The 18411-nt window shown below is 40.5% G+C and overlaps 1 protein-coding gene across 7 annotated transcripts in view; it reads left to right on the top strand.

Moving 5' to 3' along the window:
* PIKFYVE (phosphoinositide kinase, FYVE-type zinc finger containing) overlaps window positions 1–18411 on the top strand; it is a 65299-nt gene that overhangs the window by 29850 nt on the left and 17038 nt on the right. For all 7 annotated transcript variants that reach the window (XR_014895134.1, XR_014895133.1, XM_085299343.1 and 4 more), the window contains 16 exons: window positions 2072–2201; window positions 2543–2723; window positions 4009–4083; window positions 4798–4905; window positions 6133–6273; window positions 6544–6670; window positions 7498–8684; window positions 10201–10301; window positions 11507–11578; window positions 12831–13002; window positions 14368–14546; window positions 15016–15129; window positions 16075–16183; window positions 16295–16449; window positions 17119–17209; window positions 18334–18394. Coding sequence is in view for 5 of the 7 variants with exons in the window: in XM_085299343.1 (XP_085155469.1) it covers window positions 2072–2201; window positions 2543–2723; window positions 4009–4083; window positions 4798–4905; window positions 6133–6273; window positions 6544–6670; window positions 7498–8684; window positions 10201–10301; window positions 11507–11578; window positions 12831–13002; window positions 14368–14546; window positions 15016–15129; window positions 16075–16183; window positions 16295–16449; window positions 17119–17209; window positions 18334–18394 (3003 nt within the window). In the remaining 2 variants the exon portion in view is untranslated. The remainder of the gene's footprint in view (window positions 1–2071; window positions 2202–2542; window positions 2724–4008; window positions 4084–4797; window positions 4906–6132; window positions 6274–6543; window positions 6671–7497; window positions 8685–10200; window positions 10302–11506; window positions 11579–12830; window positions 13003–14367; window positions 14547–15015; window positions 15130–16074; window positions 16184–16294; window positions 16450–17118; window positions 17210–18333; window positions 18395–18411) is intronic.

Genomic DNA, 18411 nt, shown 5'->3' with positions numbered 1-18411 from the left:
CTTAGATGCTAATTTTGACTTTCTGTACAAGGAAATGAACATCTGATATGATTAATTGCACTTCTACTGAGTAGCTCAAAACTTCATCTCCTAAATCTTTGAGTTTCCTATCACTACTACTACTGAAATGAAAGGCCACAAGACACAGCTGTGAGTAAATCATGTGCCTTCCTGTATCATGGCCAGGTGTACTTGTGGACTTTTTCCTCAGCTGGTGCTGTGATTTTTTTTTTTTTTTTATCAGCTCATAGAAAGAAGAAATACGGTGGCAGTGGGAGGAACAACAGTATCTGTGTAGCCAGAAAAATTAAATCTTTAGCTAAAGTGATGCTTGATTTATAACTAAGCTTTTGCAGGAGAGGGGAAAGAGAGGGGGAAACTGTAATTTCCTTTAATTTCTTACATAGCTAATATTGGATGAGGAGTGTCTTGAAGAAATATATTGCTGATTTTAAAGACTTTCTTCAGTATTATAAGGATTGCAATATTATAAGGGTTTTGCASTGAGATCATGCACTCAGAATTGTTTTAAGCTTGAACTGTGAAGGCTTATGTGCTTGCTGATGAAAAGTTAAGCACTACTAGGGTAAATGACTTATAATAGTCACTCATCATGAGAATGGGGGAATTTCTAACTGCCCTCTAGAATATCATAATACTTGTGGGAAATAACCTAATAACTCTTTCAAAGCACAGAAAACTGTATTGAAATAACCTCTGATCCTGACATTGCAAAACTAACAGGGGATAATTCTATGCACTTCTTTGCACAGTATAGGGGCTTAAAGTGGCAATGACCCCCTCCAGTGGGACTGTCCTGCACTGTTGGAATATCCTTTCTGCTTCCAAAACTAGAAAGTGATACAGCTTATGCTGGTATTTAGGATTTTTAAAAAATACATAGATGCACCATGCTGCCAACAGCTGCTTCTGGACTTAACCAGCAAAGCAGTGGTGGGTGGGATCAGGACTGTAGGTCATGTAGAGGTTCCAACTTTGACATCTAAATTGGCAGCATAGCATTTCTTCAAAACATTTTCAGGAGACCTGCTAAATACGACCTTTACTAAGCTATTTTTTGGAACTTAGGAAAACCAGCTGCTCTTCACTGGTTGTGTTCATGTAGGCTGATATTTTTATTGTAGTCAAGTCTAATAAACTAGCATTATTCTAGGCTGGTATAATCCAGTAGTAGAGTAGCAACTGTTTCTCTTTGGACAACCTGGATATAGAGTTATCAACTCTTGGGACCCTTTTGGAGAATAAAGGAGGCTTTGGTTGACTGAAAATTGAGCCCTCAGTGCCCTTAGCGGGAGGGGGTCAGACAGATAAGAAGTGAAAAATAGCTATAATGAAAAATAGGTGTTCTGTTGTGCCTACTTCATGAGGGAATACCCAACAATTGTACTTGCAGCACATGATAGTGTTTGTGGTAAGTTGTTAAGACAAAGCTTGGCTTTGGAATTAAGATGAGGAAGAAAAGATAACTTTTATTTAAAAAAGAAAGAGCAACTCTTCCCCACTTCCAAGACTTTATTTCTTTTTTTAACATCTATTTTTAAATAAATGCAATTGTCCTTGTGCTGTAGCCTGACTTAAATTAYTGGATATTTCTAATGCTGCTTCTATCTAGATGCCTTTAAAGCAGTAGCTTTTTGTGAATGAAATTAGAGCTGTTGATCAACCTTCTAAATATAAAAGACTATGCGTAGTAATTATTACAAGGTATTTTGAGTTTACTGCTTATTTATAGGCAACACTGTCATATAACTTTCTTCTTGAACTGACTATTACTGAATTTGCTAAGACAAGGGAAAAACAAACTATCTGCTATATACTGGCAATATGAGAGTTCCAGTAGCTCAATTTTCCCTTGTACAGTTATCACTGCTATACTTGATACTGTTTGTGGCATCATGCTATCATGACTTCTAGCTCAAACTCAGCATTTCAGGAGGTTTAGACTGATGTCTTGATAAAGTCTAGTCTTGTCTTGTCTTAAAGTAGCCTTTCAGAAAGACAGGACTGTCCAACTGTGGCCTTATGAACAAGGCTGGTTTGTCTCTTACAGAATCGTTGTTCAACAGAAGGGTGGAGGAGAAGTCCAAAGAACTCTTTTTCACTCCGCTGGGCTGGCACCACAGCAATCTGGATCTGCTGAGAGAAGAGAATGGGGAGAAACAAGCCATGGAAAGGCTGCTGTAAGAAAAATGTAGAAAAAATGTTTGCATATCTTGAGTAACAATTTCTGAGGCCCTGCTGTTCGGCCAGTTTTCAGTGGGACTTGATCTCTCGTGGACAATGTAAGGGGCTGATGTATATTAAGAAAAAGATGCTTTTCAGTATCTTTTCATTTGTTTTCTTGGGTTTTATACCTCAAAGTAGGAGACCAAAAGTTGAGTGTAGAATATTCTAGACAACTATTCATTCAGATAGCTTACTTTAAATGTTAAGAAATCAGTTTCTGAAAGGTGACTTCAACTAATCACTGCTTTGTATTTTCCCCCAGGACAAACTTTATCACTATTTTTTTTTCTTATAGCTCTGCTAATCATAACCACATGATGGCACTGCTTCAGCAACTTCTGTACAATGAGTCCCTATCACTGTCCTGGAGGGATATCATTGTACCTGTGGTCTGCCAGGTAGTTCAGACTGTGCGGCCTGACGTCAAAAACAGAGATGACGACATGGATATCCGCCAATTTGTCCACATCAAAAAAGTGAGTTTCAATGATGGATATAGGGAAGCAGGAGGATGTAGCTGCAGGCAGTATTCTTTGTTTGAAGAGAAGGGTCCCCTTCCCCTCACCCTCAGCATTCAGTAGTATAACTGGCCAGCATGTTTCTTTTGGGTGAGGTGGAGTTCTGGGAAAGAAGAAACTTTGCATCTTTTGTGCAAGGTGCTTTAATACTCTGGAGCTGAAATCTTCTTTCAGGCTATAGACTGCAGTAGCAAAGAGCAACACCTTTGTGATGACTTTATTCTGTTTTTTTGCTTCTGCTCGTTCTGTGCTTAGATTGAAGAGGTGTTGAGCACTGGATAGGTAGCTTGCAGGACTATGTAGCAATCTCTTGCCCGGTAACTACCCATTATGGAGGATTTAACTCCTGTGTGAAGCACAAGGACTTTCCTTACAGAGAAAAGCTTAATTGTTATCAGGTGCTGCATCCAGTTCTGCCAGATAGCCCACTGAAGAGGCTGCTGAAGTGCAAGGCTGGAGTTGTGGCTCGCAGAGTTTCTTCTCTGTGGCTGATGTGACAGTAACCTCCAAGGAGCTGTTGGGAACTGACAGTCACAGGCTTGGACCTTTTCCTCCTTGGCAGAAACTCCCCTTAGGAGACCGCCTTTATTTTGGCAGCTGTGGAGAGCCTAGTGTTTCTGATGGTAGTAATGCTAGTACTGTGGCATCTATTCAGATGACATCAGTTGCTGCTGCCGCCTCTCCTGAAACTTGGGCTCAAAGAGAGATTGAGCTGAATGCGCTTCATCAGTGTTCTCATAACACTGATAACAAGCATCCCTTGAAACATGATATTTAGAAACCTGTTTTGTGTTGTTTATTGCTTTTGTGGTTGGCTATGACTATAGACACACATTTGCTGTTCAAATAGTAGGCGGAGGTGTGATTTCTATGCACTCTTGCTAGTTATTAGTGGAAATGGCATATGCAAAGGTATATGTTCCTCTTGGCCTATAAAACTTGGGTTCCGTTATATTACAGTGTGTACCCAATTTAATGAATGGTGCGTCTGTTGAGAGGGGCCCAGAGATCCTAGGACCTTAATGTTTAGTCTCATGTTGTTGTTGTTTTTCTTAGTTTACTAGACTGTAAAGGAAAAGAGCTGTGTATCACAATGACAGTATCTGATCCTTCATCTTCTAATTGATGGTGTAGTTGAARTGTGCACATCTGCTGTAATAAGTGGTTTGTGTGTTTACTGCATTTAGAAGTTATGGGAATGCATGACAGCCCTGAAAGTGTTCAACTTTCTCTGTTCTGTTAGATCCCAGGTGGAAAGAAGTTTGACTCCATGGTGGTGAATGGATTTGTTTGCACTAAGAATGTTGCGCACAAAAAGGTAACACAGGCTTGATAATCAACTAGTGTCTTTAGGTCATGCTGAGGATGCAAGTGTGCTTTGAGTTCCTTTCTGGGTTATGAAGCTTTTCTTCCTACTCTAGAGATTTGTGGGCCTTCTCACCTTCTGAGTCCTTGAACAGGGATGGCTTTTAAATGTGAGCAATGTGTTTTTTTTTTTTGACCAATTTTTATCTCAAATGAGAAAAACCAAACGTTCACCGTGCAACCCTTCAACCCTTTCACTCCCACCTCCATGAAAGACAACTGTAATTATCCAAAGAATTAGCCAGAAAGACTTTTGCGATCCTGACTTTTGACGGTGTAGTAAAATGAGCTTTTAACATAAGACAGGAGGTTGGGATGGAGACTCTGGAGTACATCAAGATTTCAAAGTTCTGGGTGGTGACTGCAGGAACCTCCAGAGTTGCGCTGGAGGACATTCCCAGAGCTGGCTGTAGCATGCTTATAAAGAGGGAAAAGCATATAGCTAGTGAGGGGAGTAGCTGAAACTACTATACATACATAAAGTGTATGTGTGTATATATATATATATATACACACACACACACACGTATACATGTGTTTGTATATACAGACATATATATATATTTCTTTTTTTAAAAAAAAGTGTGTTGGAATGTCTTTCTCTCCCTTTCTGTCTTCTCCTCTCTTCCAGATATATCTTTTGTTCTAACTAGTTTATCTTTCCCAGATGAACTCCTGCATAAAAAATCCYAAAATTCTTCTGCTGAAGTGCTCAATTGAGTACCTCTACCGAGAGGAAACAAAGTTTACCTGCATAGACCCTATAGTGCTTCAGGTCAGAGCATTTTCTGGTTTTGGTTAATTGCCTGTGGCCCAGTGACTCAAACAAAAGTAATCGGTGCACATGTAATTTCTGAGTGTGTGACGTGGACTTGAGTTGGTGGGATTGCACAGGAAAGGAAAAACTGCTCTTGTAATAGTTAAAGAAACTGTTACAGTGAATACAGTATGAATTTGTCTTGCACTGAAGGCTTTTGAGCACCAAGCATTACGTGTACTGAAAGCAATTTTATGATCCTTATAATTATGCAGTGTTTTTAAAACGTGTAGTTTTTAAGGTTGTATTACACATTGAACACGTAGCTCTGAAGGTCAGAGCTAGACATGGCCTAGATGTGCAAAGGGATGTTAGAAATGAGAGTTAATGAGAGTTATAAGCGAGAGTTAGGCTGTGCCCACATTATTTATTGTCAGGATTGTAAAAGTGTGACAATACCCAGCTCTAATGAAGTGATGAACTACAGAATGTCCCTTCGGAACAAGTGCTTTGCCTTTGTGAGCAGGGAGGTGCCTTGGGTGTGAAAAAGCTGAAATAGACTTTTTCTTCTTTAACACTGTGTGCCTATTTGGGGATCAGTCCTTGCATCTTGGTCAGAATTAATGTAGCCAGGGTGTTTGCTGCCCTGCTGACCTTGATCCATAAAGTCTGACTGTTTCCTTAAAATGCATCTGAGGCTACCTCCATTTGGTGCTTAATAGATAGGATTACAGGAAAGAAAGYATTGGCAATATTACTCATCCCTGCCAAGAGAGCTGATTTCCACCCACCCCCCCAAAAGTTAAGATCTGTCCTTTTCCTGATTGGGGTAGAAGTATCTACTCTTCTTTCTGAACATTTTTCACAGTGATTCTTTCAGTGTCTGCCTCAGAACGTGATWATAATTATTTATCTGCATTAAAGTCCTGTGGGATGGAGAATACTACAGAAATACTAGTTCAGCTGAGCAGGTCAGCTTCTAGTAAAAGCTTTGTTTGCTGCTGCACTGATATGAATGTTTGTCCTGAGGTCTTGACAAAGTGTTGATAAACTGAGTGTTGTTGCACGTGGAGGAGGAGAAGGGAGAAATGTGCACAGTAGGCAACTGATGATACTTTCTGTGTAGCTGGTTTTCTCTTCTTTCTCGGAAAGGTCAGTATTGAAATGAGAGAGAAGTAAATGTTAAGGACTTAACTCTCTTCTGAGATTTGCAGCATCACTGCCATGCTTTGTTCCTGTCTGCAGGAAAGGGAGTTCTTGAAGAACTACGTACAGCGGATAGTTGATGTCAGGCCTAATCTGGTCCTTGTTGAGAAGACTGTGTCCCGGATTGCCCAGGACATGCTGCTAGAGCATGGTATCGCTCTGGTCATCAACGTCAAGCCAGTAAGTGTTTCATGCCAGAGTCAGCCTGGGCCTTGTGGAGGATCTCAATTCTCTGTGTCAGAGGCTCACTGGAGAAAGAGAAAAGTTGTCTTTATTTTCTCTTCTAAGAAGACCTGGAGCTACTTCTTAAAATATTTTAATACATTATTAAATTCAATTAAATTATTTTGAAAATGGCACTGTCATTTTCTAGAGGAAGCTAGTGATGCTACTTTAGCCCTTAGATTCTCTTTGCCCTTTAGTTTCTTACTGCTATTCTTATTTTCACAGCAAGTGTTAGACCGGGTAAGTCGAATGACCCAGGGAGACTTAGTGATGTCAATGGATCAACTGTTGACCAAACCACGTTTGGGAACCTGTCATAAATTTTATATGCAAGTATTCCAGTTGCCCAATGGTGAGTAAAGGTTAATGTGTCCTAGCTTGTTTGCCTGAGAGAGTAAATGTCTTGCTTATCTTAACTAGATCTGAACTTTTGGGTCCCTTGTGTGATGAAGTATTATCCTTCCTATTAATCTTTTTTGACTTCTGTTACATTTGAACAACTACACTGATCTAAAATTGTGAACATGAGCATAGTCAAGAAGTGTTGGATAACATTTTCTTCCTGAGATGAGACACTAGATTTTAATCAAACCGGCATGTTCCATCTGAACGCCCCCCCTCCTGCCCCCCCCATTCTTTAGCCCAACTTCATGCTCAAAACAGGAAGGGCTATATGCAGGTTTCTAAGGATGTTGACTAGCCAAATTTTGAAAGTCTTGCAGGATGGAGATTTCACAGCCCCTCTAAGCACCTGTTTAGTTGCTTAATCATCTTCACCATAAAGAATTTTTCAATATGTCCAATCAATTTACCCTTTTGCAATTTGTGCCCAAAGGCTGRGCAAATGTACTTAGGAGGATAATGGTTCTTTTGCTTCACTGCTTCTCATCCTGTCCCTGAGTATGCAGTGATCTTTGAACATGCTCTTTGGGTTGACATGTTCTATATGGTTTCAACTTGGACTCTATGATGATTGGTTTTACAAAACAGGGAAAGTTTACAGCAAATGCTTGTTTGTTAGCAAGTGTATGAGTTATTTCAATATAGTAATGTGAATTTCTACAGAGGTATTGTGCCATCAGTGTTATTTACTGTTTAGTCTCAATTATGGGCTCTGTGGTGTGTGAGATTAATTGCAGCCGTCCTATCTACTCCTCTGTTCTTGTTTTTTTTCCCTAGATCAAACAAAAACTCTCATGTTCTTTGAAGGGTGTCCCCAGCATCTGGGTTGCACTATCAAGTTATGTGGTGCTGCAGAGTATGAGCTGGCTCGTGTGAAAGAGATCCTGATTTTCATGATCTGTGTGGCTTATCATTCCCAGCTGGAAATCTCTTTCCTTATGGATGAGTTTGCCATGCCCCCTACTCTAACCAAGAATGCCTCATTTCACTCCCTTATTGAAGAGCCAGGAGATGAAAGCGAACATCAGAACCTTTTCAATGGAGAGGACTTCAGCACAGCAATYGGAGACATTGAACTCTCTTCTGACAAACTTCCTGTCATTTCTGAGTCAGTGTCCTCTGATGAAGTGAGCTTGGTTGAACAAAGGGGTTTATTTGAGAGAGGTGACCAAGAGAGCAGTCAGCAAGAAACAGTGTGCTCAAAACAGCAAGAGCACCACAAAATAGAGTCAACGTTTCCAGTGTTCAACTCTGTACCTCCTGCAATACCTGAAACATCCCTGCTGCCCCTCCATGGCATGGACCAGCACTTGGTTACTCTGGATAGCCAGCCACTAGAGCCTCTGCAACAGGCAGATGACCTGCAGGAGTCAAAGAGTCAGATGAGAGTCTTCAGAGACCCTCTCCAGGATGATACTGGCTTGTATGTCACAGAAGTGGTAGCTTCTTCTGAGGATCGTCTCAAGACTTATTCTGCTGCATTTAAACAGGAGTTGAAAGATGTTATTCTCTGCATTTCTCCTGTTATGATGTTCCGTGAACCATTTCTTTTGACAGAAAAAGGCATGAGGTGTCCTGCCAGGGAATACTTCCCTGAGCAGGTTTATTGGTCTCCTCTCCTCAATAAGGAATACAAGGAGTTGGAGAGCAGAAGGAAGAAGCAGTTATTGCGGGATCTCTCTGGACTGCAAGGAATGAATGGGAGTATCCAAGCCAAGGCTATCCAAATTTTACCTTCCCATGAGTTGGTTAATACTAGAATAGCTGAGCATCTAGGTGATAGTCAGAGCTTAGCCAGAATGCTGGCTGACTATCGGGCCAGAGGAGGGAGGATACTGCAGAAAAACATGGATCCCTTTGCCCAAAGTAAGGATGCATCCAGTGTCCCTACTGGAAAAACTGGTTACAGAATTGAAGAGGATGAGAAGGGACTTGCTCAGAGTGAATCCTCATGGTCTAATAAGGTAAGCTTTAAGGTACGCTATTGAAAGGACAAGGTTGCAGGTTTTTCCTGGCAGTGCAGAAGGCTTAATATTTTGTATTAAATGATAAACCAACTTACATATATGTGTGTGTGTGTGTGTGTATATTTTTTTTTTTTTTGATGGATCAAAACCAGCATTTCAGGTTGTAGTGCTCTGGGTACTTAAACAAGCTGATGGAATTGGGGATTAGGTAGGTTTGAGAAAGCAGAATGGGGAACTGACTGCAAAACTTATCTGAAAAGGGAAAAGCTAATGAGATTCCACTTTCTGATATCCTGGGAAGTGCACAAAGTTAACTCAAAATCATGGTTTAGTACACTGTCTGTTTGGTTCACCTGTTCCTGAAAATGAGGGAGAAGACATCTTTGTTTCTAAAATTGGACTTTCCTGCTGTTTTAAAMTGATGATTTCTGAACGTGTTATACTTCAGTCTTCAGGAGGCTTGGTATAATGGAAGCTGCATGCAATTACAGGCTATAATTGCATTAAAATATTTGATTACTTGTAAAAGCTTGGGTGATCTGGAGAAGTGAGAATCTCATAATGCAAAAAAAATCTTTTTAGAAATTTCAAAGCAGAACCAGGTGTATTTGTAACCAAGAATATTTAAAAGTAGGAGAAACTGCATGCTATGAAAGCAGTTAACTTGTATGTGAGGAAGAAAATCTGCAACTTTCTTGCACTGGAAGCTGTACAGGAAAAAAGATCATGAACAGCAGTAGTAGAACTGGTCTTTAACACTAGTCGAACTTGTTGAGCCCCGAGGCAGTCTTGGCCCCCATGTTTATAAGCAGTAGTCATTTTTTAGTCAATGCTTAAAATGAACTGAATCTGTATAGCTTCACAGACCATATGAGCTGTAAGAGAAGGCATTGCTCCAGATCAGRCTGGTCAATACTGTCACATTTATTCAGTGACCAAAGCAAAATGTTTGCTAATTTTATAGTTCTGCATCTTGGGATGCAGCAGGGGAGACAGTCCCACTCCAGCATCTGTTCGTGGAGCAGGACAGAAAGCTGAAGAATCTACTTTCTATAGCCTGAATAAGTAATTAAGGTATAAATATATTGGCAAAGCTCTGACTTTTTCAAATGATGACCTGCTAGCATCCAGATGGAGCTGCATCCTGTTCAAGATGTGCTAAAATATGGTGTACCTTGGAGTCTTTGTCACTTTGTTGTGTTTTTTTATTTCTCCCTCTATTAAATTCAGTTCTCCTTAGCTTTTTTTTTCCACTGTAACAGTCATGCATATGCATCACTTACATTGTGCAGATTAGTTATGCTGTTCTAAAAGCAGCCATTAGCATTTACACAAGGTACAAATCTACCTAAAGCTCTAGGATAATGTAAGGTTAATCAGTTGAAAAGGAACAAGTAGGGATTGGCCCTTAAAACTACTAGAAAAGAATTTTGTGTTATCAGGAGTTGTGCGTGGATGGTAGTATCTGTAACCAGTGAATGATTTCCCTCTTGCCCCCCCCTTTTTCCACCAGGTGGACTGCCTGAATCCAGTAAACCATCAGAGGCTCTGTGTTCTCTTCAGTAGCTCTTCCGCTCAGTCCAGCAATGCTCCGAGTGCCTGCGTTAGTCCCTGGTACGAAAGCTACTTCTCTACAGCTTATCCAGTTGATTAATGCTTTTATTATTATTATTATTCCCTCCCTCCCTCCCCCAACTTAAGACAAGGTCAATGCTTGCTTCAAAATAACTTTTTATTAAGGACTATTGTGAAGGTTGTGTCTGTCCTCTGACAGGCAAACTGTTGCTGCAAGGATTTGCTTGTCTGATCAGGTGGGTCAGAGCAGTATCCCTGGGTCTTTGCAGCATTTGAGGCACAACTGAGAAAGCCCAGACTAGCACTGGATGCTTCATTTGTGCCTTTGACTGCAGAGAGTAATGTATGTGTTTGGAGGGCACTGCATGCAGTCTTGTGGGGAAGACTTTGTATAAACACAAAAGAGTGTCCAAGCCCAACATTCAGACTTTAGAGAATTTTAGAAAGAATAATTCTAGACTGTATTATCAGAAAGTGGCATTTGAATAAACAGCTTTGTCTGTCTTACGTTAAAGTCAGCAGCATTAAAAGCTTTAGCTGTATGTCTGACTTTGAGGCTATAATTAGTTGATGACATGTAACTTGTAGGCTTTTGGCAGTAATCTTTGGACAGGTCCCGGTGTTTCTTCATCTGGCTCAGATCAAAATAGAGAGATGATGGCATCTTTCTTATAGGGGAGGGTGTAGGGTTCCTATACAAAGCTGAGGAATGAGCCAAAGGTGGTGAAAACCATTTCATTAAAAAGCAGTAATAACATTATAGGTATTAGTCAGAAAAGTCTGAATTGTGACACTTATCTTGATGTATGTTTTAAATGGCTTACTTCAGATTCTGAGAATTCAGTAGTTGCTTTAAATTTTTCTTGGAGGAGAATAAGTCTGTAGACTTTTTCCATCTTTTAGGTGTGCCTTTTTTGTAACTGTTAAGATGTTAACGTTTGAGACTTCAAACTGTCTAGACTTTGGTGTCTAGATGTTCCAGGACATGAAGTTCAAAAGTGCAATTGAATTGTATTCAACTTCTAAATGTCAAGTTTAAAGTTGTTCCAGTAGGAACTTAAATCACTATTAGCGAACTTTAAACTTGACAGCAGGGATCTGTGAAGGATAGTGAAGGGAAAAAAGCCTTTGAGTACAGGGCTGAAAACAACCATGCTGTAGGTGCAGATTTGTGAATTGAAGCCGTTCCAKGGCTAGCAGGGGCATCTTCCCTCTMTAAAGTTATTGTTCCTTCTCTGCTTCAGGATTGTGACCATGGAGTTCTACGGGAAAAATGACCTCACTCTGGGTGTGTTTCTGGAGCGCTACTGTTTCAGGTAAGGAAGAACTTATTCCAAATTAGTACAGGTGTGCACTTAAACAAAACAAAGCAAAAACTCCTCATGGTCCAGTTGTATCCTGGGAAAGCTTACCACCTAAATCTGCTTTTTAGTTTGCTTTATTAGCATACTRTAGTGAAACAAACTGGGTTTAGGAATTCACTTGCTCATGCTCACTTCTTATAAGCAAAGGCATTCACTGCTTTCCCGCTTCTGTCCTGTCCCTCTTATTTCTTTTAATGAGGAAATGGAACAGATGATGCAACAAGACGTACAAGTTCATCAAGTCAAAAGTGATTACTCAAGTACTTTCTTGTAATGTATTCCAAACAGCTTTTGACCAAAAAAAAAAAAAATAAATAAATAAAATACTCTGTTCTCTCCATTGGTAACCTGCAATAGCAAGATGYGCTTAGTGTTCACGCTTTTCTGGAGGGATAATCTTCCTTGTGCTAGACATTAGGGAAGAGGAACTTAATAGCCCGCTTCAAGTTCCTGTTTAGCTCTGCTGCCTAGCTGTCCTGTGCTCAAGTGAACCTCTCTCAATACTCGCTGTAGTTCCAGTAAATAAAAAGCCTTGTGATTCCTCTTCCCCTCCTCTGCCCTGCTCCATGTGAGCAAAGAGGATCTAGCCCTTAAGTTCTTACTTCTTTAAAGATTTTCCTATTTCACCTTGGTGTTGAAAGCATTCAGCTTTTAATACTGGTCTGTCTGCTGCATGACTTGGCAGACAATTCCAAGGAGAACTTACGAATTTTTCTGAAGAGGTTAACATGGCAACATTTGACCCATTTCTTACCTCAAGAGCTGAAACATTAAAGTTTTGCAGGCTCTTTGGTACATCTTTGTGTCCTCAGTAACCTTTGATCTGTGATGCTGCCAAGGTGCTATTCTAATGTGGCGTCAAGCACTTCTTGGTGCTCGATCCCTATTTTTAGACTATGTGGAATACATTGTAGAGTCAGTCTTACCTAAAAAGGTTGTGATATCCACTGATACCCAGTCACTGCTTTTGGGATCTACATAGCCCTTGCTAGCAAGAGAACCTCCCTATGTGCTGTTCCTAAATAAATGCACTTTACTAAGCCTTTAGTGAAGACTTCTTCTGCAGAGTGAACTTTTATAGTAAAGATGTATGCTATTTAATGCCACAGTACCAATATGTTGACTCAGCTCTTTAGAAGTGCCTAGCACATGATGATTTACCAGTGTTTCTGTATCTTTTTTTTTTTTTTTTTTGCCCCCTAAGGCCTTCCTACCAGTGCCCCAGCATGTTCTGTGAAACCCCAATGGTGCACCACATTCGTCGCTTTGTTCATGGGCAAGGCTGTGTGCAAATTGTGTTAAAGGAGCTGGACTCCCCAGTCCCTGGATATCAGCACACGATTCTTACCTACTCTTGGTGTAGACTGTGTAAACAGGCAAGTATGCAGGCTTAAGAACTGTTGCTGTTACTCCTGTAGAATTCCTATRGTGACTGGCCTTGCATGGAAAGGCTGTATTTTTTGAGGAAGTGCTCATTTTTGGAGCTATGGGTAAACTAGTAAAAAAAACTGTTACTTTTGTAGGTGTTTTCAGGTGTCGACAAATTCCCTTTCTCAGAATTGCATTTGAGGGTGAAACATTTTGTGTTAGGCTCCTGTTGGAGTGTGTCAAACCTTGCCCTGGCAGAATAGGTTTAAATGGAGTTGACATATTGCTGTAAGTGACTTCCTGACACAGGAGGGCAGCTAGAGTTACCCCCTTAAAGGGGAGGAGTATGGTCCATTGCTGGAAATGAAGCTGTGAAAGCAACTGAAGAATGTGTGTATAGGGAAAGGCAGACACAAGACCGCCTAGCTTAGTAATGGCTAAAACCACTTAGTATTCGTTGTGATCTGCCATAGACTAGGCAGTCTGCACTGAGTCAGTAGTAACTTATGTGGTGTCTAGACTTCCTTTAGTAGAGCCTAGAAAGAAAATAAAATCATTCATCTGAGAATGATTGTGATGAAAACCAGAAGATAAGATTGCACATTATCTGAGACTTCTCTGTAACTTAGTGAACAGGATACTCTTTTCTAGCTAAACTTACTATAAAAGTTAGGAGCCTTCAAAGAGAAGAGAACAAGTTTTAATTAAAACAAGATTCACCCAGTGCCTCAAACTGGAAAACATTTTAATTACCAGTGCAAATGACTCAATTCACCTACTTAATGCTAGCTTAAACATGGGTGTTGGATTTGAAGATAACTGGAGGAAGTTAATTGCTRAAGCAAGCCCTGTTTTACTATGTATGTGCCTGTTCCATAACCTTTTATTTCAGTGTACTTATGTAAACACTAATATGTTTGTGGCTATTAGGTATGTTTAAATTGGTGGCTACTCTAAGCTTGCAAGGACTGCTGGAGTTGAAWTGCCTTGCAGAGCAATACCAGTGTATTTCTAGCTAAAGCATCACTGTGGTAGAAGTGTATAGTGAAACCATTGCTGCTGACYATGTGCTGCTGGAAATTCTCCCTGTGGAGAGAAATAGCATCCCAGATACAAGCCTCCATCAAGGGTATATTCAGACTCCTTCAAGTTAGCATTTGTAGTCGTCTCTGACTAGCAATTGCTGCTTATCCAGTTTACTGTAGCTATGTGTATGTTGCCCTTAACTCCCTATAAACACCATAGTTTTGCTGGTATGTTTCAGACTTGTGGGCACRTCTGGTAGTAGGTATATTAGATTGCTGTCTAGGCTATCCTCTTCTTAATTTCGTCCTTCGAGCCCAGGGTTAAGATATTTTGCATTCAATTTTCAGGTGACGCCAGTTGTCCCACTTTCCAATGATTCTTGGTCTATGTCTTTTGCAAAATACCTTGAGCTGAGATTCTACGGGCACCAGTACACTCGAAGGGCCAATGCAGAGCCTTGTGGTCACTCCATTCACCATGACTATCATCAGTATTTTTCCTACAATCAGATGGTGGCATCTTTCAGGTGAGATCATTGCTGGAAACCTTCCTTTGTCTAGTACTATGTGAAGCATATGGTCAGATAAGGATTCTTCAAGTCTGTCCTTCACTTTGAATAGTGTCAAGTAGTGTGACTGTGCTACAGCCACAAGGGCAGATATGCATGCTGACTTGCAGAGGATATTGTGGGTGCCATCACTGCTCTGCATGGGGTGCGCAGCATCCATAAGAAAGGATGGTTGCAATCCTTTATGTGGAAGGGCCATAACAAGTGATCTCTGTTTTAAAGAATACTACTCTCTGTTTAGTCTTAGACTTTTAGAATTTTATTTTTGCAATATGATGGATAAATTAATGTGGTGTTACTTGCTGTTAAAATTAAAGCCCTGGAAGCATCAAAAGTTCCTATTTCATATAACGCCACAAACTGCAGCATGATGCAGAAGTACTGTATGCTAAGACTTTTGTTAACAGCTGTCTCTTTGCCTTCTCAGCTATTCTCCAATCCGTCTGCTTGAAGTGTGTGTCCCACTCCCCAAAATCTACATCAAACGACAGGCTCCATTAAAAGTTACTATTTTGCAGGATCTCAAGGACTTCTCTCAAAAGTGAGTTTTACTTTCATGCTTTTCTCAATTTTAGTATTTTGGACTTTATCAACAGAACACAAAAACCATTCTTGCTTTATAAATAGTTGCTGGATATTAACTGTTTAGTATAAAAAGTAATGATTTTTAAATGCTTAAATTTATAGGTATATACAGTTCTAAGCAAGGGTGGTATTGGAATCTTTCACCTTTATTTGCTCTATTTCTACTGATCCGTCACATCTTTCCATCTGGTGCAGTCTGGCTTAAACATGGCTAGTAGAAATTAAGAGTTGTCTTTTCTTCATCCCTCAATATTGCGCTGGTATCTGAGTGATCTAGTGTGTTTGAGTGATGTTGCCAAGTAGTCCTTGGAAGGCTGGCTGTCAGCTGATGTCTGGAATCACGTTCTTGTGAAATGCCTTCTCCAACAAAGCTAAAGCACTTCTAATTCTTCYCTCTAATTCTAAAGATGGACCAAAGGAGGTGGTCCTTGAAGGCTTAGTCTGAAAACTGGAAGTAATGCTTATTGTTCAAATCTGTCCAAACAGAACTGTTTTCTTTATATTGCTTGTGTGGCAATTAAGTGTGTATTTATTTTTTTTTAAAAAAAGTTGCCTTTGGCTTTTCAATCTGATRAAAATGGCTAATCRGGTACCTTTCTGAAATATAAAGCAAACTATCTGAGGCCCRGCCACCTTCTAGGTGCAGGAACAAAAAGATAGGAGGAAGCTGTTTTAATGAATGTCATAGTGTTTGCAACAGTTGAGGTTTCTGCTACACTAATGGATTTTTCTTCCAACTTTCCCAGTAAGTTCAGTGGGACAGCCTACCATGTGGAAGACAGTCTTATGTTATCACTTGTACTGAGAAACTCTAACCTTAAACACATTCAGACTTACGTGAAAGTGTTTAAGATGATGATTTAAGTAAGCACAGCTTAATACTTGACATCCCTGTTGACAGAGTGTCACAAGTGTATCTTGCTGTTGATGATCGCCTTGCTTCTCTGAAAACGGATACTTTTAGCAAAACAAGAGAAGAGAAAATGGAAGATCTCTTTGCACAGAAAGAGGTAATGAACTGCTGCTACACAGACAGAGCTTATGCTATAAAGCGCACAGAAAAGCAACTCAGAGCTAGGGTTGTGTCTGGTGACAGAATGTGAACACTTTCCTCTTGGCAGATGGAAGAGGGGGAGTTTCGGAACTGGACTGAGAAGATTCAAGCAAGGCTGCTTTCGTCATCATTAGACACACCTCAACAGTTGCAGTCTGTTTTTGAGTCTTTGATAGCTAAGAAGCAAGGTCTCTGTGAGATGCTGCAAGCCTGGAATAATAGGTAAGGAGAACAGATGTTGGAATTATGAGCAATACTGGTACTGTGCTGCTTACAGAGGGGAAGAGATTCTTCTGTGTTCCCTCCTGTCTGTTCTGTAGCACAATTGCTATGTAGAGGATGTTATGACAACTTATGCTGAATGTTCTCTACTGGTGAAGACTACAGAGTTGATTGACTGGGTCAGAAGGTCCTTAATTAAAGGCCAGATAATAAAAGTATTTTGTATTGTTAAACTCTGCTTGCATCTGAGAAGAGAAAGTGTCATTTAAATACAAATGGAGAGAGGGGAAAGTTTGGAAGAGAGGAGAGCGTGTGAAAGCAGTTGATTCAGTAAAACGATTTCAGAGCTGAGGAAATGTCAAAAGAAATGCTTTAGATAACTTATCTTGCTGTTCTTTTTRAAACCTTTCCCCTCTCACTCTGTAAGTCATTTGGGGTGTGGTGTTTGGAGTAGGTCCTACTGCTGGGGTGTTTGTCAAAGGTGTGAGGGAAAGGTTCTGTCTGTGGTCATTTGAAACCTAGCTTTGGTGTGTCTTAGCAACTATCTGAGTTTGCAGTGAAAACTTGTGAAGGTCTGCTCAGCTCTGTTCCAGAATGGAAAATCTTCATAGTTCGTGCCTTTCACACTAACACTTGTAACCTATTTTGGGGGGCGGTTTTGTTTTTAAGRTTGCAGGATCTCTTCCAACAAGAGAAAGGGAGAAAACGTCCCTCAGTGCCACCCAGCCCTGGAAGRCTAAGGCAAGGTGAAGAAAGCAAGGTACTAGCAGCAGACTGGAAGTTAATTCTACCTTTGTTCTGGTAGATCACAACAGTCTGAAACTRGCTTCAGTTCATTCATTTGATATTAAGTAAGCTTTTCTCACTGCATCATGATATTTTCTTCTGTAAAAGCTTAAATTGCATGTGAACACAYGCATCTTTTTAAGATGAGAACTGTGTTATACAGAAGTAGAAGACTGAGTACAAATAGCACTAGATATTTGTGTGTGTGCATGCACATGCTTGTGTGCTGTTAATATGAATACTGACAGCATGGAGCTGACCTCATCGTCAAGGGTACATCTAGACAGGAAATCAAGTCATTGTGTTAGACTCTAGATCTTGATAAAATCAATTCCTCTAAATCTAGAGCCTTAACAGGATGAAAGCAGAGTGAGAGAAAATGGCAGTGTGACTGTCACCCATCAGGTTATAGGTGCTCTCCTGTGAAAAGGAAAAGACGACAAAATGAATGTTTCGGAAGATATGAGTAGGGTAAGCAGAGCAAAGTACACAGGCAGTACTGATAATAAATCAGTTTGTTCCTCTCTGCTTTGTGAGCTGTCCTGTGAATCTGACCAGGGGAACGTGTAAATGATTTTGGAACTACCACCTCTCAAATGGAGCCCTGCTTAGGGGGACTGACAGTTGCCAGTGTGTTAGACAACCCCACAACTGGGAGGTACTGTGAGAAAATATCCATATTGTAAGATGATACAGTAGTAAGTGCTGTACAGAAAGACTGAACTCCTAAAAGCTCTAATTTTAGCAAGGTGTAACTCTTTCATTTTGTGACCCTGGATTTGCTCTGCTGCATGTACATGTGTCCTTTCCATTTGATTAATATTTTTAAATGCTGAAGCACCCTTAATCTTGATCTAGCTGCCAGTAGGCTTATACAGAGCAGTGCTGTCTTTAAAGCATCGTGCAGAGATTATAGGCAGGGAAAGCTRGGATGCTATGCCTTGTCTCTTCCCCACGGTGGCAGATATAGGGCTGGGGCTGGGAATGGTGGGCGGGAGCACTCTGCTGCAGTAAGTTTGCTTCTGCAAGTGTTCCAGCAAGGAAGGCATACAGCTTTAAAGACCCTATCATCAACGTTGATCTCATTACTCTTTCTAGATCAGTAGCATGGATGCTTCTCCACGCAATGTTTCTCCAGCACTGCAAAATGGAGAGAAAGGTCTGTTTTGGGGAGGG

The sequence above is a fragment of the Rhea americana genome, unplaced genomic scaffold (assembly GCF_003343005.1).
Source record: "Rhea americana isolate MKP2758 unplaced genomic scaffold, rheAme1 scaffold_15, whole genome shotgun sequence".
NCBI lineage: Eukaryota > Metazoa > Chordata > Aves > Rheiformes > Rheidae > Rhea > Rhea americana.
The sequence above is the reverse complement of the archived record's forward strand: the minus strand, read 5'-3'. Positions and strand labels throughout refer to the sequence as shown.